The sequence below is a fragment of the Gavialis gangeticus genome, unplaced genomic scaffold, assembly GCF_001723915.1.
Source record: "Gavialis gangeticus isolate Ggan-Ray unplaced genomic scaffold, GavGan_comp1, whole genome shotgun sequence".
In the NCBI taxonomy this organism is placed as follows: Eukaryota; Metazoa; Chordata; order Crocodylia; family Gavialidae; genus Gavialis; species Gavialis gangeticus.
The window spans coordinates 42,750,245-42,774,124 of record NW_017728997.1 but is presented as its reverse complement, the minus strand read 5'-3'; the positions used below and the strand labels follow the sequence as shown (position 1 = coordinate 42,774,124).

The 23,880-nt window shown below is 42.2% G+C and overlaps 1 protein-coding gene across 6 annotated transcripts in view; it reads left to right on the top strand.

The window, feature by feature from the left end:
* Positions 1-23,880, top strand: part of ATP2B2 (ATPase plasma membrane Ca2+ transporting 2) — a 744,290-nt gene that overhangs the window by 531,012 nt on the left and 189,398 nt on the right. For all 6 annotated transcript variants that reach the window (XM_019505109.1, XM_019505107.1, XM_019505106.1 and 3 more), the window contains 2 exons: positions 20,606-20,847; positions 21,215-21,449. In XM_019505109.1, coding sequence (XP_019360654.1) covers positions 20,606-20,847; positions 21,215-21,449 — 477 coding nt within the window. The remainder of the gene's footprint in view (positions 1-20,605; positions 20,848-21,214; positions 21,450-23,880) is intronic.

Here is a 23,880-nt window from a genome sequence, read left to right as displayed (position 1 = left end):
ACTACTTTAGGCCTGGCTGCTAAGCTACTGTGTTACCAGTTACCAATCAGTCATGATTCACTCAGGGACCAGCTCAATACACAGTTGCTAGCTAATGTAACCAGTTACTTAGCATCAATTAACACCTACAAAACCAGAGACTAAGGAGAGGAGGGAATCAATACAGATAATCAGCTGCTCCAAAACAGACACAGTCTGTTGCACAAGCACCCATATCATGAGTTTTGTCTGTCAGCAGCTAGAGGTGCAGGGCCCCAGAACCCAGATCCCCTGCACCTATCCCCTTGACAGCTGGCAGGCTTCGTGGCCACAGCAGGGGCTACCATCCCTGCAGCTTTCACCAAGCTGCGCCTTAACACACACAGTGTCATCTATGCCATAAGTTTTGCTTGTCTGCAGCTTGAGGTGCAGTTCCCCCCAAACCCCTCCAGTTATCTCCTTGAAACTTGGAAAGATTTGTGGCCTGAGCAGGGGCCACCATCCCTGCAGTTTTCAGCCCACTGCACCTTAACACACACAGAGTCATCTATGTCATGAGTTTTGCCTGTCAGCAGCTTGAGGTGGAGTTCTCCGCAAACCTCTGCACCTTTCAACTTGAAACTTGGCAGGCTTTGTAGCCTCACCAGGGGCTACCACCCCTTCAATTTTCACCCCACTGTGACTTAACACATGCTTGTGACATGAGTTTTGCTTTCAAAAATTTGGGGTGCAGTTCCCCCCAAATCCCTGCACTGATCTTCTTGAAGCTTGGCAGGTTTCATGCTCTCAGCAGAGGCTACCACCTCTACAAGTTTAATCCAAATAAGACATAAAACAACGAAGTTATAGATATTTAATTGATTACCCATTATACCCTATGGTCAGATCTCCGAGGCAGCTCTGAAACTTTGGAGTCGCTTCGGCTGAATTGAAGCGGAAACCCAGTCTGGAGCTCCAGATCAGATCCCTTGCATCTGAAGCAGCCAGATCCGAAGCTGGATAGAATAGCTGCCTACTCGCACAGGCCTAATATCTACATGTGCTTTCTTGCAGAGTTGACAAATTAGCTTCGTAGTGAAGTGTCACCATTTACATATGTGCCAGTATTAGGGTACAGTAAGTTAATTAACTCCACCATAAGATAGTAGTCGGGGACAGTACTATCTTACCGTGGAGTCATATACTGCACAGAAATGCATGAGTGGACAGTGACTGGGACAGCACCACTTTGAGCTGGGATGGAGCAGCCCCAGGCTAGCAGTAGTTTTTGGGGCTAGCCACATGACTCCACATGTTTGGCACTCTCATGCCCTAGCCTACCACCTGACCCCATCACCTGGAGCCCAGCGCTGACCCCCCAAGCCTGCTGCCAGCTCTTGGGCTGCTCCACCCAGGCTCAAAGTGCTGCTGTTCCAGGCACACATGTAAACATTGCACCCAGGAGCAGTGTGATCCAGAGCAAACAGCTCCAGAGTTTATCATGTTTCATTTATTGTAGATGAACCCAGTTGGTACATCTACACAAGATGCTTACTGTGCAGTTGCCTAATTGCACAGCAAATGTCTTGGTGTCTACATGTGTTTTTTATTAGGGCATATGAAACTAATAAACTCCACTGCAGGGTAATACTTATGTCACACTGCCCTGGCTGGATGGGGCACCCTCTTGCCCCAGCCAGAGGCTCTGCAGCATGTGTAGTCTGGTTGGACGAGCCCTGGGCTGACAGGCTGACCCCCCAGGTTCCCTGCCAGTCCAGGCTGCTCTGACAAGGCTCCACATGCTGTAGATGAATAAACTTCGGACCAATATGCCCCAAAGTGTATCCGTGTGCATTAATCATATGTGTAGATGCACCCAGTGTGCATCAGTAAGAATCATGTTAAGGTATTGAAAATGCATGGCTAAGATATCCGAACAAGTGCTGCTGTGGAATATATTGGTACTACATAGAGAATAATATGGAGAAGAAATAATACATTGAATAGTGTTTTTAAATTCAGTTTAATCATAATGGTGTCACTACATGACAAAGTTAAAATTATCTAGTGCTTTTACTATATATTTCTATATCTTAACATGATTTCCTTTAAGTTTACCCTTGATTCCTTCATTCTAAATTACTTGACTTTGTGGTTATTGGGTTTGGGTTCATCGTTTTACCTCAGCAATGATTAAGTTAGAGAAATAGAAAACCTCACAACCATTTTTTAATTTCGAAATATGGAATAGGAATTAAAAACAGAATGAAATACTGGTGTAAACAAGAAAATGATCAGGTAGCTAAAGGGGGTAACTGATGATGTATATATTTTAGTGATCACTTAAGGGTGGCATATTATTCTATATTCTTAGCTGTGTAAGCATCCAGGTTTAGATGTCTACAGGGCATTTTTGGTATTTCTGTGTCCAGAGGTAATCTGTTGATGGGTGTGTGACCCCATGTGCCTGGATGGTTGGCTAGTCATACAAACCAAACATGCATAGTAGTGACTGTAGCCCTAAATACATTCACATGTGGACATATAGCAGATTAGATGCTGAAAATAATTCTATTTTTAGGCATTTAAATCTGCTACAGAACCTGTGACTGATAGATTTAGACTCAGGACATGAGAAAGGCCTATCCTCTTTTGCCCACAGAGCTCAGTGGCTAAGGCACTCATGTGGTGAAGGTCCCAAGTTCTAGGCCATCTCATTTAGGGTGCATTAGAACATGACCTCTCTCACTTTCCAGAATACCATTCCCCAGCACAAGGCTGGTGAGGCCGCAGCTGGAGTACTGTGTCCAGTGTTGGGCTCCACAATCCAAAAAGGATGTGGAGAAGCTTGAGAGGGTGCAGAGGAGAGCCATGTGCATGATCAGAGGTTAGGAAAACAGACCTTATGATGAGAGGCTGAGAGCAATAGGGCTCTTTAGTTTGGAAAAGCGCAGGCTCAGGGGTGATCTGGTGGCCACCTATAAGTTTATCAGGGGTGCTCATCGGGATCTGAGGGAACGACTGTTCACCAGAGCCCCCTAGGGGATGACAAACTTGAACAGTCACAAACTCCACTGTGACCGATTCAGGCTGGACATAAGGCAGAACTTCTTTACTGTCCAAGCCCCCAAGATTTGGAATAGACTGCCGTCAGAGGCAGTTCAAGCACCCACTTTGAATGCCTTCAAGACACATTTGGATGCTTATTTTGCTGGGATCCTATGATCCCTGCTGACTTCCTGCCCCTGGGGCAGGGGGCTGGGCTCGATGATCCTCCGGGGTCCCTTCCAGCCCAAATGTCTATGAAATCTATGAAAGACAGGCTAGGGCACTCACATGGGGTGTTCTAAGTTTGACTCAGGGCTTCTCTCACTTTCCAGCATAATGTGCTAACCATACCACCAGAAGTTATCCATTGCTCAGTTCCTTCTCTGATGCTTCTTTTGAAGCTGAGCCATTAAAAAAGGCATTGGGAAAAAAGTGGAGCTTTTGCCTGACTGGAACAAAAGTCTTTGATGAGAACCCAGGGCTCCCTCCCTTCACAGCCAGAAGCCACCTCAGTGAACTACACAGTCTCCTCCTTGTTCCCTTCCTCCCGGCCCCACATACATATAAAATATATACTTGTAACCAAGTAATTTTGTATTAAAGGACATATTAAGTGATACAGGCCTTAATAAAACTCCTCTACAGTTTTATATATGCTGTTTTCCTATCTGCTATCTGTTTTCTGTCTGCTTTCTCTATCTCAAGCTGTGTCTGCTTCTTTTCCTTGTGGTCAAAACTTAAGAACTCTCCAATAAAAGATATCACCCGAGACAATTATGGCTACAACATCACTCTAACACTGCCACATCATAGGCTAGTCATGGAATCTTTTATTATCTCAGTGTAATTGTAAATGTTAGTGCAGCAATATCTAATGATTTCAATCATAAGGAATATTTGAAGTATACCATAAAATAGTTTGGTATCCAGTCCACCTGCTATTGCTTCTATACAGTATTACAATTGGACCATTATAGTCTTCACTCAGAGAAGGGGCAGAATCCTATTTCACTTTACGTATAAAAGCCAATGACTTAGCAGGTATTAGACACTGGAGGACTGGCTATAGGCCTGTATAATGTCTAAGCTGTGCACCCATTGTTTGAGCACTGTGCTGGAAAGTCAAAGGCATAACTTCAAGCTCCCTCTGGTGGGGAGACTAGAACTTGGGGCTCTTGCTCTCTGGGAGAGTGCCCTAACCAAAAGGTTCTTGGGGCAAAGCAAAATGGGGAAGCTTCTCTTTCCCTCCTGTTTTTGTGTAGCTACAATTTTGGGACTTCTATAGACCACATATATGACTAGCTAAAATGCAGCCTACTGACCATACTCAGCAACGGATGGTTGCAGGTCTGCACTTCACATGGAATAAGTTTGGAAACTGTGCGTAAGTGCCCCAAACAGTACCTATGTAGCTGAATAAATGCTGTTTGGACACACAAAGTGAAACACGTTCTAGCCAAAGTGTTTCTTAACTGTTGAGTATGGATAAGAGAATTCATAAAAAGGCTGTAATTGCTTAAACACAACTTAGCGTACTAAATTAAATGAGTAAATTAGAAATAAGGATCATGAACTCAGACACCCCTGCACTGGACCAAGTTAAATTAGCAAGATGTGAAAAAAAGTAAGGAGATAATGCCCTTCCTTGTTAATAAACTTGCAACCTATATATATATATATTTGTCTAAATTGGATATTTTATTTACTTTAAATATATTTTATTTTTTAAAATAAACCTATTTAAATTATTTGAAGCTAGGACAACCGGTATTAATTCCTGAATTTACTATAATCTAGTAAAATTGTCCAGCCCCTGTTCAAGAAGCCATTGCTTGATGCAGAACCTCTGGCCAGTTTTCACCATTTCCAATCTCTCCTTTTTGAAGAAGGTGATTGAATGGATGCATTGAGATTCCTGGACCCTTGTCAGTCTGGTTTTCATCCCAGGTGTAGCATAGAGATTGTACTCATGGCCTTGCTTAACAATCTTTGCTGTGAGATCAACAGGGGAAATTGCTGATCATACTAGATCTTTCAGTGGCCTTTGGTACAGTTGTCCATGAAGTACTGATAAAGCATTTACATGACCTGATGACTTTTTGTGGAACCTCTCTAGATTGGTTTCACTCTTTCTAAGCACAATGATTCCAGATGGTGGTGATGGACAAGTGCTCATCATCCCTTCAGGACCTTTCCTGTGGGCATCCCCTGAGGTTCCATCATGTTGCCTCTCCTGTTCAATGTGTATTTGAGGTTTCTGGTGAAATTGTGTAGCTATTTGGAATGAGGTGTCATCAGTATACTGATGACACCCATTTCTACCCCCTTAATTCACCTAACCCAGGCCTCACAGTCTCAGTCCTCTGCCAGAGCCTGGCTGTATGGGGACTATATGCAGGTGAACCAATTGAAATGTAATCTAGACAAGACAGAAGTGATGGTAGTTGGCAGACTGCATGACTTGTGGGGGATTAGGACACCTATCATTAATGGGATCCAGCTTCCTTTTGTCACTCAGGTTTACACCCTGAAACCTGTTGCTCCTGGATTCTTTGCTGCACCTGAATCTTCAGGTGGCAGTGGAGTGGAGCTAGAAGCACATTTCACCAGCTCCATCTGGTGAGAAGGTTGTGACCTTTTCTTTTAGATTCAGTCTGGACACCATCATTCATGCTTTTGTAACCTCAAGACTAGACCATTGTAGTACACCATGTGTGGGGCTGCCCTTGATAACCATCCAGAAACTGCAGCTCCTGTAGAATGCAGTGACATACCTTATGATGGAGGTCAGTCAGCAGGAAGAGCACATAACTCCAGTGCTCCAAAGTCTACACAGGCTCCCAGTAGTAAAATTCAAGGTGCTTGTTTTGACCTACATGGCCCTAAATGGTTGGGGCCCTATGTACTTGAAGGACTGCCTACTCCCTTCTGTTCCACTGTGATGCCTAAAATAAGTCAACAACAACCTCCTACAAGTACCATCAATGCACAAAGTCCACATAGCAAAAATACATTGGAAGGTCGTTCCCAGTAGTTCCTCCTCATAGGTGAGACTCACCATCTTGAGGCCTGGTATAGCCCAATCCTGGACATCTTTTGAAAGCACTTTAAGATCTTCCTGTTTAGGCGGACATTTAGCTGGGCTGTTGTTTAGGGGTTTTCTGCTTTATGCTGATACTACACAATCTCTTTAATTTGTTTTGTTTTCCTGTTCATTTTCATATTTTAAGTTGTTTTGTTCTCTTACTGTAAGCTGATCTCAGCCTTTGTTGGGCAAGGTGGCATATAGATCAAATAAGTAGTAATAATAGTAATATTTAAATTAAATAAATATATTGTTCGAGCAGTGTATAATAATAACCACTTAAAAAAAAGAAACCCACCCCACTTAACTGGGGAATATCACTCGCTGAGCACCCAGAAGCAAAACTTTTCCAGTTACTAAGGTGAGACTATTCTCTTTGTTTCAGTTTATTTAGTGTAATTCAGTCCAATAACTATTCATTCAACATTGATAAACCAACTGAGAACTGAAAAAGCAGAAAAATTTTCTTTTTCCAATTATGAATAAAAGCTGGATATGAGAGAGACTGAGATATACTAGTTCTTGTGCTTTTCAAATTCAAAATTCACTTTTTGAATTATAAATATAATTCTCTTTTTTTAATAAATCAGTTTGTTTTAAATACAACACATATTTTGATAAAATGTTTTCCTATATATATACATACAGTATATTTAATTTGATTTTCTTTAGTTAATAACAATAATTTTAAAATGCGGGTTTACTGCATTGTAATTGAATGTAGTTCCATTCAATTTCCATCTAAAAGTTTGATACAAATCATGAATGGTAATTAATTATCCAATAAATAAGAAATGTCATTCACCATTTTCTAACAGTCTGAATAAATATAGGTTAAGATCTATAATCACTTAACTGTTAGCATAAAGGCTACTAAATTTAGTGTCAAGTCTGTATGTGGTTGCAAATAAACATGCCTTAATTGCCATTAAACAATGAGAATCAGTCTTCTTTAGGATTATAATTTGAAAGCAAAAATGCAAAACAACATGATAATATTATAAGTAATCACTGAAATTGAGATTTAAATCCTTGTTTTTACATGGTTAAAATAAGTGAAAACATATATGTAGGACCAGGTAGGCCAGTCCCTGTCCTCCTCACTGCTTTTTTGTGTCTTTCTTAAGTGTGGTTGTTACAAAAATAGATAGCTTAATGGCTTTTCAGGGACTGAATCAGGTTGGAACAAAATATCACTTAGGTGCCTACGTCAATTTATATGCCTAAAAGGTAGAATAAAATCTTGCACTTAGTCTTTCTCTCTCTTTACACACACACACACACACACACACACACACACACACACACACACACACACACACACACACACACACACACACACACACACACACACACACAGAGAGAGTATGTGTGCATTTATGCATATGTGTGCATGTGTACATGCATGCGTGCAAGAGAGAGAGAGGGAAAAGGAGGGGAAGAGGAGGATATTATTCATAGCTTAAAAAATGTCTTGTCAGAGAACTCCCCTTTCTTGGGCAACTACTTCACAGTTCAATGTTTTCCCTGGCTTTTAAAGCCCATGAACCATACTTCTGATTTTCCCTAGGTTTACAGAGCCCACCACCACCAGAATCCAACATATGCCTCTTCTGCCTCCCTTAACTACCCCCTTAACTCAGAAAATTCTCATTTCTCCCATTAAAGTGCTCTGAAATCTAAATACATTATTTTTCTCGTTTTACAATATGCATAATGAAAACTGTACTGTAGTGGTTTAGAAAACTGATGGATATACCTTTTTTTCATCCAAAATACAGAAGGTATTAATTTTCATTTGTGGCAGGGTTCACAAAAATCTTTTAATACCAGGATTTGGTACAAAATTCCTGCTATGTGCATAGAAGGTGATCTTAGGACACTGCATATATAATAATTCGAATTAAAACATGAACCTTAATCACATGAAGGTTTTACCAGTCAGGGTGATTTGGGGTTCACCCACCTTTAAGGAAGTGGGAAACTCTTCTGGGAGACGTTAGGAAGTTTTAAAAAAACTGACTAGGTTTAGGGCAAAATAATAGAAAAGTTTCTCTTAGGTGCCCTCAACCTAGCCAGTTGCACCTTGGCTGGTGGATCCAGATAGGTAACTGGTAACACTAAAATAAGTCCCTCCAGGTTATGCATAAAGAATAGAAGATCTTAAACTCTGAAATGTTGGGAGCTTTCTTCTAAAAGCTTTAAATCCAATGAATGAGATAAAAATGTTATATAAGGTACATTCAGATACTTGTAGTTCTTTTGGTAGCAAAATTATTATACCGATTGCTCAAAGAATTTAACAGTCCTTTTTCATAATCTCATTTCAAGGCAGCTTATGCATCCTCAGTTTAACTTAATTTCCAGAACACATTTTTGTCTTATTGGCAGTAAGATGATTTCTGTTTAGGTCAGTGATTATCAACCAGGGGACACAACACCCTGGGTTGCCTTGAGATCCTTTCAAAGGTGTTCCAAGGTTCTATACAATGTTAGGATTGTAAATATGCAAACACGATTCACAAGATAAACCCAGAGCTATCAAATAGGGATTCATAGTGTTAAAAATATTCTGACCTGTTGTGATCTTTCTGAGCTCTTTGCAATAGAAAAACTGCTCAGAAGACAAGTGAAAAATAAGGGCTGAAATTTTTTGAGGAAAAAAATGCCTTGACTCTAACGAGGAATGTCTTGATTCTAACTAGGTTGGGAACTACTGATTTAGATTGTTAGTAGTCATCTTATGTGAGAATTGGAAATAATCATTCTCAACTACAAGTCAGAAAGTTTATTGGTAATGAAAATTACCCACATTCAATTTGTTACCAGTTTTTTTAACTATTATTAAACTCCATAATATGACTTAATATGAAAAAATCCTGAATAACCAGGAACAAAATCCCTGTTATGTGTTAAATAAAGAGAATAATTCCAGATCTATACCAGGGACACTTTAAGCAAAACTATGCCTGGCTAACATTCCTTAACAAAACTATAGTAGAACTAAAAACAAATGGTACTTTAACAATGCAGAAGTGCTCAAAGCAGGGTCATTCCTGATTAAACTATTCCAGTCAATTGTCTGCCTAGCCTGAAGATTTTCAGGGATGGAGATTCCACAGTCTCCCTAGGTATCCTGTTCCACTGTTTAACCACACTCATAGGGAGAAAGTGCTTCATCATATCCAGCCTAAATTTCCTCTGCAGCAGTCTGAGGCCATGCTCCTAGTCCTTTCCTGGATGGCCACAGAAAGTAATCTATCTCCATCTTTATACTTGCTATTCAGGCATTTCAAGACTGCTATTGAATCCCATTTCAATCTTCTCTTTTCTAGACTAAATAATCCTTGTTCTTTCAGCCTCTCCACATAAATCATGTTTTCAAGGCTTTTAATTATTTTTTTCACTCTGCTGGGCTCTTTCCAATCTTTATTGAGGTGTGGGGCCCAAAACTGGCTACAGTACTGCATCTGGGCCCTCACCAGTGATGAAAAGAGTGGAAATGACACTTCTGCTAACATAACTCAGTATGCTGTTGGCTTGTTTGCAACAAGAGCACAGGCTTGGCAGATATTCGGTGTATGGTCCACTGTAACTCCTAGGTCCTTCTCTGCAGTACTGCAGCACAGCCAGACATTCTCCAGTTTGTGCATGCAATTATTACATCCTGAGTGCAGGACTTTGTAATTGTCTTTGTTGATTCTCATCTGGTTGATTTTGGACCATCTTATAGTACTTAATTTTGTTTGTATTTCTTTAGTTTATTAATAAGAATGTTGCCAGAGACAGTGTCAAAAGTACATCATATCTGCTGTTCTCCCCCATCTACACAGCCTATCATTTATCATAGAAGGAAATCAAGTTAGTTAGGCTTGACTTGCTGTTGGTGAATCCATGCTGGCTGTTCCTGAACTCCACCAGGTACTTTGAAAAATTTCTTGAGGACCTACTCCATGATCTTTCCAGGTATCAAGTTCAGGCTTACTGATCTGTAATTTCCTGGATTCTCCTTCTTCCCTTTCTTGAAGATGGGCACTATATTTGCCCTTTTTCAGTCATTCATGACATCCCCCACACACATAACCTCTCAAACATGATAGTCGGTGGCTCTAAAATTGCCTCAGCCAGTTCCTTTAATAATGTAGACAGCTGCAGACAAGCTATGGTCCATCAGTCAGATTCAGCAAAGGTCCAATCTGGCATGGGGCACGAGGTAAGCTGTGCTGCCCATTCCCTCCCTCCACAATGGACGCCTCCACTGAAGAGCCTACTGCATTTGTGTTTCTCTTGCTGCAGGGGTCTGGGTATCTGCAGCAAGGTTGAGTACAGGCTACTCCAGGGATTTTACACTTGTGGCCTGCATCCAGGTCCAAGTCACAAACTCTGGCCTGTGCCAGCAAAAGGTTGCCAAGGCAGCAGGGGATAAAATGTGCATAATGTATTTGATAAAGTGGCTCCTTACAGGGTTAATTTTATAAAATTAATTAAGCTAAAAATAGTTGCCTTTAAAATGTATCTTGCATAATCCACACCACAAACTAACTTAGGGCTAGTATTTCAAAAGAACCTAAGGAAGTCAGACATGCAACCTAAGACAGAATAGCCATGTTAAGAGGAATAGAGGTAAACTTCTGGAGCCAGAGGAGGAAAATAGGGTATCAGCCTGAAGGAATGGAGCAAGAGGTGAATCTATGGTGCCTCTGGAGTAATGAATGAGTATAAATTCACTGCTTTTCTCATTGCAGCAATTTCCTGTAAATAAGTAAAAGTCCCTTCTTTAAAACCTTCTTGAATCATCATGACTTTAGTGAAATAAATCTGTTCATCCCAGCATTTCTCTAAGAACGGTTGATCGCTTTGATTTTAAATCCAGTTTGCAGCTGTTTTATCTTTATCAGATGACTCCTTTAGGAAATAATTTTAAAACAGTAAACCAAAATATGCATTAAAATAGAGTATCTCTGAATTTGACAGGGTTATATGTTTAGCTATTTTAAATGCTCTCCCTTTGGGAATGAGAAAATAACACATTGTTTTAACAGCCTTATTTTTCCAAATTTATTTTTAAATGCTCTGTTTTTAATATTAAAAAAGAAGACAAAGACAAAAATATACCCCACTCATCCTGTCCCATTTTCTATAGCTTTGTACGTAAAATATAGAATCAAATTATTTTGTAATTTAAATATTTTTTCTTTCTTTTTGTTGTTCAGACTTTCTCTTGCAAATATAGATTAAAGGGAGCATTTGTTACAGAAAAATATTATTGGAATTAGAATTGAAAAGGCTTATTTTGTCACCCTGTCTAGGTCTGGACCTAGGCAAACTAGGAAAACAGTAATTTATTAAGCATTAAACCAAATTTAATAAGCATTATGATTATTTTGGAAATTCTTTAACTTTTCAGTCTAATTAAAAGGTGGAAGCACCTCTTAAGTCATATTGAGACAGTTGCATTTTTAATTTCAACCTGCCTTCTTAACAAGCTTACCCTAATCAGTTATTTATCTTTTTCCTGTTTCCATCTGCATAGTAAATTGGCAGTGATATTTTCATTATGCAGGATACATGGCAGCTATAGTTCCATCAATGAAGTAACATATAATACTTCCAGGTGCCAGAAGCTTGTTAATGTTCATAGTGGCAAGTAGTAAATGTCTTCTGCAATGACATACAACTCTGAGACTAGAGTGACAGAGAATAAGTGATGATCCTCAAATAGGAGCTGTTTAAAAGTTTTTATATAAACTACATGTTGTTGTGCTGTAGGCTGACAAGGCAAACTTATCATATTCCACAGTGATATGAATCAAAGATGAGGATAGGCAGAGTGGTTAAATCACTTGCCTAGGGAGCAGGAGAAACCAGTTCAAGTTCCAGCCTAATTTGGATCAAAGTCTTAAATCTGTCTTCCACATCCCCAAAAGGTGCCTTTACCACCAGGTTAGTGATTATTCTGTGATGTCAAAGTGTCTCTCCTGGTACAGCTATTTTACCTCTTACAATAATTAAATAGTAATTGAGCCAAAGCAAGTGTGAGAGACAGGAGGCTAGGTACAGGCATTCAACTTCCAGTGGAAAACATAGTAAGAGAGGGAGAACGCAAGCATTCCAGGCCTCTGACTGGAGAGCAACAAAAGCATGCTTTCCATCCAGGGACAACAGAGACCTGCTTCTTCTTCATTCCCTTGGAGGAAGGAAGGGAGAGTAGAGAATTGTGGAATACTGTGGATATCCAACAACTGAGAGAAGTGTTCACCACAGCTTTTCATGGAAGAGCTAGTGAATGGCTGCATCCTCTATTTTTGTAATAAATGTAAAGGCACAAATGTAATGCCTATGCATAGCTAGAGAATGACATTATTGGCCCATGCATATAGCACTTAATGGGAAGTGAGAGATGAATTTTCAAGTTCCTGCTCCAATTATTTTTAATTATTTATAAACAACACCACCAACAACAGTGACAACAATGATGACAACAACAATGAAATAAGAGAATCACATCCCAGCACAGCTGGGGGATTACAGAATTCACCTAGGATGTGGGAGAGGGAGGTTAAAGTTCATCTAAAAAAGTAAGAGCATAAAACTGAACCTAGATTTTCAACAGTTAAGTGCTCTAACTACTGGAACATTACTTGTACTTTTGTTACTGCATGTAGAAATTCTGTCAAAAGTGACATGTATTCCTGTGAAAATGTTTGTCTTGTTTTTTGTTTTGTTTTTCTTTTCCACCAACACTAATAACACTGGAAAACTCTTGACCAGTTCTAATTCTGACCCTGCCCTGTGTCAATACTAGTTTTAGAAATAACGACTTTTTTGCAGCTATTCTTTGACTTAGAAACATTTTTGGTTTTGTTAGCGGGGGAAAACAATAGCTTCTTTAATTGAGCACGAGGTACATTTTACAAGTGAATACCTACAATTAGAATATTTTTATTATGTAAAATTGCACAACGTCTTAGATAAACCAGATGAAAGCATTCTGATAGGCATGGGATAACAGAGATAACAATTACTGGAAAATCATATTAGGCCATGAAAATGGTGCCTGTTCTAGTACAGGATTTTAATATATAATATAGAAAAAAACATCTTGTGCATAGCTAAAATTTCTTGTAGCAGGTTCTAGATACAGAGAGTATCACAAATCTATTCAGAAATCACAATTAAAAGCCTTTCCAATATCTCATATATGTAGTCAAATCATTTTCTTCCCCCTAGTGAACACAACAGTTCCTATTTAATTATTGTTGTTTCATTCTTCAGTGTTTTAAATTATTTTCCAAGGGCTATAAGCTGCAGATCTAAGCAGGAAATAAACTTAGAGAGGGCAAAGTTTCTAGATATACCAGCTGGCAGCTTCTGCAATGGGTTATAGAGAACAGTCTTCAAGGAGACTGCTTGGCAGATAGCTGCCAAGTTAAAACTGTAAAAGGGAGGAAGTGCCACTGCCAACTCTCAGCACCATATGCTTTATCTTAATGTCTTGTACAGAGTATGTAGAGATAACAGCTGCTGTCAGGGGAAGTGGCCACTTAATAGCACAAAAAAACTTTTTGCATTGTTTTTTTCACTTTTGTTTTACCAGTATTTTTCCTGAATGCATATCTAAGTTTTAAAAATGATCTAAAAACACCTGATTTTAGATCCTACTAAGAAATCTAGTTTAGAGGGACATGAAAACTGGATTGCAATGATAGATAGACAATATATTAATAGACAGAACTTTGTTTTCTTAGCATCTACTTCCTAACTGCCTATGGCATCACTGACAATAATACTGCCATATGTGTCATACGGTTTTCTAGTATATGACCACCCAAAGCCTGATTCTTTTCACACTGAAGGGAATATCAAGACTCACACTGACTTCAGTTGATGCAAGATGAAGTCACAAAGGCTAAGGACAGACATTACACATAAACCAGTTTAAGTGATCAGAAACTGGTTTAAATGTGTAACAGAACATAAGTTCAGTGCTTATAAACCGGTTTCAAAATGGCTGAAACTGGTTTGAGATAAACCTAGCTGAATGTAGTATCAGACAACTGACTGACCTCAAACCAGTTTATGCAATGTCTGTCCGAGACCCCTTCCTGGTTTAATTTAAACCAGAGTCTCCCAGCGTCCTGGCATGCTCTCTGGACTGGGCTGGGCTTTCTGCTCTAGCCCACCAGGGCTGGCCCCTCCCCTTTGTTCCCCAGCCAGAGCAGGGACAGGAAGGGACAACAAAGAAGCTGGAAACAAACTAACCCCATGGGAGAGAGAAGGGTAAGCAATGTGGCAGGGAGGGCAAGGGAGAAACATTAAACAACAGCAGAAAGACTGCGGGGGGGGGGACCTGAAGAAGGGGGAGAGGGTGACTGCAGGATAAAGATCTGGGAAAAGGGAAAAAGGCAGGGAAAAGTAATGAAAAGTGAAGGGCTACAGTGAGAAAGAGGTCAGACTGTCTGGGGGAGGGAAAACAAAACAAGAGAAGGAGAAAGGCTCACAAAACAGGGAGAAGCTGTTAGTGGCCATTTCAAAAGAAAGAAAGAAAGACTTTCCAAGATGGCCACCCTAAAGACCCAGCAAAACTGGCTTGCTGGGACCGAGATAGATGATGCCCTGCAGCTCTTCCACCTGCTGGTGTGGGCCCACCTCTCACTTGAGTTCAAGCATGCAGTCCTCCAGTGGACAGTGCCCACCTTTGAGGAATGCTGGGCCATCAAGGGGGCACTGTACTGAGTCGGGGGGGGACGCCTGCTCCTTGCCCTGTGACGCCACCACCTGCTCAGGGTGCATGGGTGGGTCCAACAAGCTAAGACTTCGGGCTTTGTCCATGTGGGCCGACCCCTGATGTCCTGAGGCCCCCCAGGGTGTCCCCGCTGGCAGAACTGTATATATGTACATACTTCTTTTTCCTTTGTGTTTTGATTTTTGTCTAGAGTGTGTGGGCAGACCTTGCAGACCATGAGCCCAGGCCTTGTCCTTGAAGCCCAGACCTTCGGGCCAACCTGTATATGGTCTTTACTGCCCCCCATTTGTCAACCTCCCTGGAATAAACATTTCTTAAAAGTCTAAAAGTCAAGAAAGAAAGAAAGACTTTTGACTTTTAAGAAACATTTATTCTTGGGAGGGTGACAAATGGGGGTAGTAAAGAACATATACAGGCTGGCCTGAAGGTCTGGGCCTCAAGGACAAGGCCTGGGCTCATGGCCTGCAGGGCCTGCCCGCACACTGTAGACAAAAAGAAAACACAACACAAAGGACAAAAGAAGTATATACATATATACAGTACTGCCAGCAGGGACACCTAGCAGGGCCTCAGGATGTCAGGGGTTGGCCTCATGGACAAAGCCCAAGGTCTCAGCTCGCTGGACCTGTCCCAGCACCCTGAGCAGGTGGTGGCATCACAGAGCAAGGACCAGGTGTCCCCGCCTTGACTCGGCACAGTGCCTTTTTATAAAGGTTTATTAAGGGGAAAAGGGGGTAACACTCCAACAAAGTAATAAAATACTGCCCATGCACAGGCCCAGGTACAACACTCAGATCCTAGAGCATTGGCCTGGAAGGTCTTGCCCTCACAGTCTAAAAACAAAAATATTCAGTGCAACATCAGCCTGCTGAGACCTCTGCTGGTACCCCAGGAAGGGGGCTAGTAGTATCACAGTGCGAGGACTAAATGGCCACCCTTGATACTGCAGAGCACCCCCTGAATTGCCCAACTTGCCTGGAAGGTGGGCACCATGTGCTGGAGGACAGCGTGCTCAAACTACAGCAACAGGCATGCCTGCACCAAAAACTAGAAGAGTTTCAGGGCATCGTCTGAGCCAGCCCTGGCAAGCCAGTTCCTGAAGCTCTTGAGGGTGGCCATCTTAGCCTGGCTGAGTAAGAAGTTGGCCAGGCAGATGACACCCACATTGGCCACCCGGTATGGGAAGGAAAACAAATAGGTGACCTCTGAGAGGTCCAAACCTAGCGCCTCAAGCAAAGCACTGAGGGCAGCAAACAGCTGCGACAGCCGGGGACATCTGAGGAAGGTATGGTTAAGATCCTCCTCCACTCCCCCAAGACAAAAGGGACAGGCCACTGATGCAGCTGGGTCCATGTGGTGGCCAGTATTCCATGTGGCAACCACCACTGGAGGTCACTGTTCTTTTTGGAGATGGGGGGACTTATGAAGCGTGTCACATGGGGAGGGCTGGTGTGAACACCAGTACTGCTATGTGCCTCCATCACACCATATCGAGCAGAGTGGCAAGAATGCGGGTGTGGTGGACCCAAATCACCCACAAGTACAGGGCCTTCTGGGGAAGCTTGTTGAAGTGGATCCTGATACCACTGTCAGGAGACATGGGGAGAGCCAGTAAGGTGGCAGGCCCACCACAAAGGTTACCATTCACAACTGGGACAGTGGACAGTGGTGGAAAGGGTTCACCCAGGACATCCCCAGCAGGGAGGGCTCTCTGTGCTCGGAGGTGCTTCTCCAGGGTGGCTGCCAGATCCTGTGGGAGAATGGCCCACACATCCTTTAGGAAGTATGCAGCACAGCAGACTGAGCACATGCCCAAGCATGTGGCCAGAGCCTCAGCTGACAACCAGTCTGACTGGGTCATGTTGAGGAGATGTCCCAGCCAGATGGTATGTGACTGGATGAGGGAGTTGACAGGGCTGCTAGAGGCGAGGCTTGGCAGACTGTACTGCAGGACTGGGTTATGGACCAGGGGCTCCTCCAGTACATGCAGAAACCACAGATGCCTGGCTTGGGGCAGGAGGCAGAAGGCAGCTTACCAGGACTGCACCATGCTTCGATAGAAGGGTGGGAGGACACCCCAGTCCAGGAGGGTGGGGACCAGGAGGAACAACTCCTGGTCAAAACCAAGGCCCCCCACAAATTAGCTAGCTGCTGCCAGGGGAGGTGGTCCTCGCAGTAGAGGAGACTTTGGAGGGCCTGTAAGCAGAAGGCTGCCACCCTATCCACCAGGTCAGCTAAGCCCTGGTCCCCCTTGGCCACCGGCAAATGAAGAATGGCTTGGGGGAGCCAGTGACGTCTGTTCCAACAGAAATCCAGAATCAGTCACTGGAGCTTCTCAAGCAGGTTCAGTGGGGGTTCCAACACAGCACAGGAGTGCCACAATGCTGCAGCTGCCAGGTTGTTGATAATAAGGACCCATCCATGGTAGGGGAGGCATGGCAGATCCCAGTGCCATTGCAGCAGACGTGCCTCCACCTTGGCACCAAGATCCTCTCAGTTCCATGTTGAGAAGAACAACGGCCCGAGGAACACCCCCAGGGCCTTCGAGCCCTCCCGACACCAGGTAAGACCCCTGGGAAAGTCGGGGGGGAGGGGGTTGACCCAGGGACCAAGAAGAAGGGTGTCGTTCTTGGTCCAGTTCATGCAAGCTGAAGAGGCACACTCATAGGCTTCTTGACAGGTGACCAAGGACAGGATGTCACCATGGGTGCTGATGAGAACAGTCACATCATCTGCATATGCTATCAGCCTGACGGACAGACAGCCCGCTGAGACAGAGGCAGATAGAAGAGTCAGTCTGGTCAGGTGCCACCACAATGCATGGAGTAGTGGCTCTACGGACAAGGTGTACAGCATTCCTGACACAGAGCAGCTCTGGCAGATGTCCCTGCAGACTGGGAATGGGGCACAGAGTGTGGTATTCACCTTCAGGAGGTTTGAAATGTCCCGATACAGGACCCGGATGGCAGAGGTGAAGACAGGCCCAAAGCCAAAGGCCTCAAGGGTCCAAAACAGGTAGTCATGGCCAACTCAATCAAAGGCTTTCTCCTGGTCCAAGGAGACGAGTCCAATGTTGAGGCTGAAGTGGTCTGCAACTGTTAGCAGGTCTCAAAGCAGGAACAGATTGTCCTGGATGGTTCTGCCCGGCATGCAGTAGCTCTGCTCAGGCTGATGATGGAAGTCATAATGGTGCACAGCTGGTTAGCCAGAGTGTTGACCAGGATCTTGTAATCCATACACAAGAAGGACACTGGTCGCCAGTTCTTGATGCAGCCAAGGTCTCCTTTCTTAGGCAGAAGGGTGAGAACCGCTCAGTGAAACCTGGTTGGCATTGTTTGGTCCATGAGACTCTCATGAAAGACACACAGGAGGCAGGGGCCAAGGAGAGGCCAGAAGGTCTTATAAAACTTGCCAAGCAACCCATCAATACCAGGGGCTTTGCCTGAGGTAAGGTTCCTGACGGCAGCTATGAGTTCCTCCAAAGACAGTTCTTCTTTAAGATGGTCAGCCTCTGATGAGCAAAGCCTACAGAGGCCTTCATGTAAGTGCCTAGCAGACTCTAGGCAAATTAGTACAGCTGCAAACAGTTTCTGACAGAAGGTGATAGCATGGCCTTAGACTCAACAGGATCTCTGAGCATTTCGCCATTTGGGGTCTTAAGATGGTCAATGTCTTTCCATGAAGCTTGTCATTTCTCAAGACTGAAGAAGAAGTGAGTTGGAGCATCAGTCTTTGCCAGTTCTTGGCAGTGGGCACGGACCCTTGCTCCCCAGGCTGCACTCTCTGCCAGCTCCTGCAGATGTTGCTTGCAGAGCTTAAGATTCTCAAGCAGCCCCGCATCACTGCCAGCATCACGCAGGGCCACCTGAAGCTGCACCACATCCTCCAACTCCTGAACACAGCGGCGAAGCTCGCTTGTTGCCAACTATGTGTACTGCTGACAGAAAACTCTAATCTGCACCTTTTCCACATCCCACCGCTACTTCCTGGATGAAAAGGTGGCTCTTGTGGCCTCCCATGTCTGCCAGAATTGAGCAAAGCAATCATGAAAGTGAGCATCCTGCAACAGACTAGTGTTGAGGCACCAGTAAGATGCCTAGGACTGCCCCCACAGCCCTACAAACCAGTGCCAAGAAGAATATTATAACCTCCCATGTATAACCACCTGATAGAGAGAGGTGGTTATCTGTTCAGCAAGGCAAAAGGCAGCCTAGAGTTACAGCTTATAGACTAACTCAATCTAAGATGGGTAAGAGTTGCTAGCATCTAATGAAGTAAGCTGCTGCTTACGTTTTAGTTAGCTTAAAAGGTGCAGTTCTACACTGCTTTACATCTAACACTTCTGTGGATGGAGCCCCCAATTACATTTACTTTCTTTGCAACTGCATCACATTGCTGACTCATAGTGGGCGTCTCTACACAAGATGCTTTACTGTGCACTAGAGCAAATTACTACTCAATGGGCATGTCTACATACGTTCCCAACTATGCTGTTGTTGCTGCACAGTCATTTAGTACTTGCCAGTACTTCACAGTCCTGGAGCCACCCAGGTTATTTTTGACCCTTCTGCACAGTAGGAATGAGCAGTAGCAGTGGCGGCACATTGGCACTATACAGTATCAGTGGCATCAGAGTTCATGCCCACCTATGCTACATCCCCATAGTGACAAACTACATTGCCATAGCTAATTGCTATGTAGCATTTCATGTAAACACACCCACTAAGTGTCACCATCTACAAATGCAGACTCTTACTGTTCAGTTATTTGCTTTACTCAGCAGTTAATATTCTGCCTGAAAATGCAGGTAGCAGTTTAACGTCTGAGTAGTTACTATGCAGTAAGGCATATATAGATGGCTGACCAGGAGCAAATTGAAGCACGGGGTGGGATATTGCTCCCTGCCCCAAGGAGTTCGCAGCCCTGGCTCCATAATCACAGAGTGGGGGCCGGGAGCTCCCTGCTGCCAGGGTGAGGGGACATTGTCTCAGCCCAGGCTCCACCACTGGAGCCCAGCCTGGCAGCAGGCAGCTCCCAGGGGCAGGGAGCAATCTTCCAGCTGTCTCCTGGCCCCATATTCCCTGTCAGTCCCTGGGCAAACACCCAGGGAAAGCTTGTATAGATGCCTGCCCAGGGTGGGTTTATTCCACAGTAAATTACTGTGGGGTAGACTCATCCAGCAGCATTTGCACATGTAGACACACCCAGTATGTCTGTGATTTACCAAAACTCTGTGATCCTTCTCAGCAACACTACTAGCAAGTCAGTTATCTTTCATTCTATATTTATGCATTTGTCTATCCTTCCCTAGGGATAGCACCTTACATATATCTTTGATGAATTTCATTCTGTTTTCTCTAGCCCAGCTCTCCAGTCTATCAAGATCCTTTAGAATTCTACTCCTATCCTTCAAAATGTTAGAAATCCTTCCCAGTTTTGTTGACCCAGAAAAACATAGATTTATTTTTAATGATATATTTCATGATCGTCATAAAGTCTTGAATTGCCAAAGGGTAAGAAATGTGGAAGACAACTGCTTGGTTACTTAAATAGAAGCAGTTTCAAATAGATTATGAAATAGATGGGTTTTAGTTTGTTATAGTTCAGAGGAACTTCTGCTTCTCTTTTAAAATTGCATGAGCCCTGACTTTACATAGAAAATAATGTAGTTGCTTGGTACCTTGTTATTTAGTGAGCTAGGAGAATACTGTGTACTACAATTTTTTCTTTAAATGAAGGGCTCAAATCTGATATTTTCTTCTCTTCAGCCACCAGAAAGGGAAGGTGGCCTGCCTCGTCAGGTAGGCAACAAGACCGAGTGCGGCCTCTTGGGGTTTGTTCTGAATTTGAAGCAGGATTACCAGCCTGTTCGGAATCTAATTCCTGAAGAGAAACTCTACAAAGTGTACACTTTTAACTCAGTGAGAAAGTCAATGAGCACTGTCATTAAAATGCCAGATGGGAGTTTCCGAATGTACAGCAAAGGTGCTTCTGAAATAGTTCTGAAGAAGTAAGTCTACTGTGTCTCTTGCTATATTTATTTATGGTTTAACAACTTGGGATAATCTGACACCACTAAAATATATTTTCATTGACTTCAATAAGAAAAGGTTCAAACCTTTGTTGTTTGGTTTTCGGTTGGAACCTAAACAGGTGTTTCAAGTATTAGTTACTAATCTGGCAGGAATTGGAAAGACATTTTAGTATAAAACAGTTATATCCTAGAATAGTGAATCCATTTGTTTTGCTTGTGGAATGCATTGCAAATTAAATATTTTTAAAAATAAAAACAAAAAAAGTTAATTTTTGGATGAATACCTTGAAAACAAACTGAATAATGGACCCGCACATGTATAACACATGCCCTTCCTTTAAAGGTGTTCTAGAATCCTTAATGCAACAGGTGAAGCTCGTATCTTCAGACCTCGTGACCGAGATGAGATGGTAAAGAAAGTGATTGAACCTATGGCCTGTGATGGACTGAGGACTATATGTATTGCTTACCGGGACTTCAGCAGCAGCCCAGAACCAGACTGGGAAAACGAAAATGACATTTTAACTGACCTGACCTGCATTTGTGTTGTTGGTATTGAAGATCCAGTAAGGCCAGAGGTATGTGTTGACTTTCGTGTCTCAATACTAGCATATACTTATGTGAAATTAAGGAACTGTATGTCTTCCTGCAACTGCTTTTCTTCTTTTTTGGTATCCATTTTTCTAATTAGCTTAATCAAACAGACTGACAATGACACTTAGGAGTAGACCTCTGGCTTTCCACAGCCTGTTGCTTTCCTGGGGCATAGTGTGGTGCAGCACATGGAGTGGAGCCTAAGGCCAGAGCCATGTGGCATAGTGGTGGAAGAGTGATGCCCATGCAGGTGCATGGTGCAGTGGCGGTGGGCGAATGCCTGCATGGGGAAGCAGGGAACAGGAGCATCCATTCAGTAAGTGGGCCCGGGGACCCATGATTCACTATGCTGTGGCTCCCCTGGTTCCCACTGATATGGTCCATGGGGTATGCAGCCCCTGGCCTCATAAATGTTGATCATTCCTGGTTTAGGCTATCCAGGTCTTTCTTAATAGCTTTAAAACCAACTTCCATGAAGACGAATATGTATAATTTAACTTTTAGCCTCTTTCTTGCTAGTTGTTTAATTACATTAATTCTAATTCAGGAACTGGGCAGCACTTCCTAATTTGTTATAGCCAGAAATCCAGATCCACTCATTGTCTTTCATGATTTCAAATTCATCTCTGGTGATATGAGCAGTTTCCAGCTAGTGGGGAGCTGCCTGGTCCCAGCACAGCTCCTCACTGCTTTACCCTGTTGTGGTTGTGGACACAGGCAAAGCCGTCCAGCTCTATGGGCCAAATCTAGTGGCTCTGTGGGCTCTATGTTGCCAAGCCCTGTTTTGGGTTGTTATTTATCATCTGCTTTAGTAAACTTGACATTTTTATAATGATTCACTGAAAGATCTCAAATATAAATGTGCAGGGAACTTTGCTAGTTGCACCAAGTGGAAATATCAGCATTTTCCATTTAATTTATATAACTCTCTAGGTGGTTTTCTGTTTTTCTTTTGTTGGCACATTATTTTTATGAGAATTCTGTAAGACAGCTTTTTGGCCAAAAGTAATAAAATGGCATTCTTTTTAATACTTTGTAACCAACCTGGAACTCATTTTTGTTCATTATTTTCTGAGTTCCTTCATGACAAGAGGTTTGAATGTTGCAAATACACTGTAGTTTACCTATGCCTAGCTAATATTTTGTTAGCTTCTCTTCCTTACTCAGATGTGATAACAACAAAAGCAATTCTGTACACTGCACACTGCACTATGGAGGAAATATGAATTCTGTTTTTGTGTGACTTTCTTTTAGTATTTCTGCAAGCACTGAAGTTGTGTCAAATAGTTCTGGCTTTGATGCATTGTTTATTGATGTTCTTTTAGGGTGCTTGTTCATTATAAGATACGAATGTGTACACTTGTTATGATGATGCAGGACCTCATTACTGAAAATAGCCTATAAAGAAATAGTAGGTAATTATCAACGGGATATATTACAGATTTTTCTCCATCCCCTTATAGTTCTGGCAGCTTTGAATGAAATGTAATGCAGTCAGAATTAGATTTGTAATATCAGTTGCAAAATTGCTTCTATGTTGTATTATTGCAGTTGAATTTCTGATCGAAATAGCTAGCTCCTGATATTTTGGTTAGGCATGTGTATTTTAAAAAGATTGGGTTTTTTTTTTATTACTTCTGACTTTAGGAACTTCAATTTTAGCTCTTTAGTGGTGAATTTAGTTGCTACTATGATGCAGAGGTTACTTCAGCAGCATAAAAGTTATTTCAGTTTTACAATTAAGATCACTTTTCCAGCATTCTATTAAAATAATTAAATTATCCAGGTGGCTGGTATTGAAAATCCTTTTGTGCTTGCTTTAGAAAATTATTAGGAAGTTGAATGATAGGCATAAAATATAGCATAAAAAAATCAAAATACTGAAGACCTTTCCATTTTAATCCAGAGACTAAAATTATATTTGTAAAAAAGTAATCTATTCATGTCATAGCAGACTTCTGTAGGCCATTATATGAGGCCAAAAGCATTTTTATTACATTATTGAGTTCAGTGGACTGTGCTTCCACACTGGAGTTCCAAAATGTAATAGGAATTTGGATTAAAGATACACTTTTTTATATGTTTGATAAAATAATAATAATAGTTTTTATGCTAATTCCACAAATGTTTACATCAACATAATTATATAATGGGATATTTAAATATTATAGATGCTCTATGCATAAGTGGTATTCATAACTGAAGTACCTTTTTATATCCAGTGGGAAAGGATTTTGATTCACTTCTCCCATTAAAATAATAAACTTGGAATAATTCCTTTTGTGGTTGAACAGCAAAATGAGGGGTCCCTTACTTCAAGGTAACTGTATTCTTCTAGAGGTACTGTCCATGTAGATTCCACTATTGATGTCTATGCCTGTGAATGCATAATCATAGTCTGTTAATTAATAATGT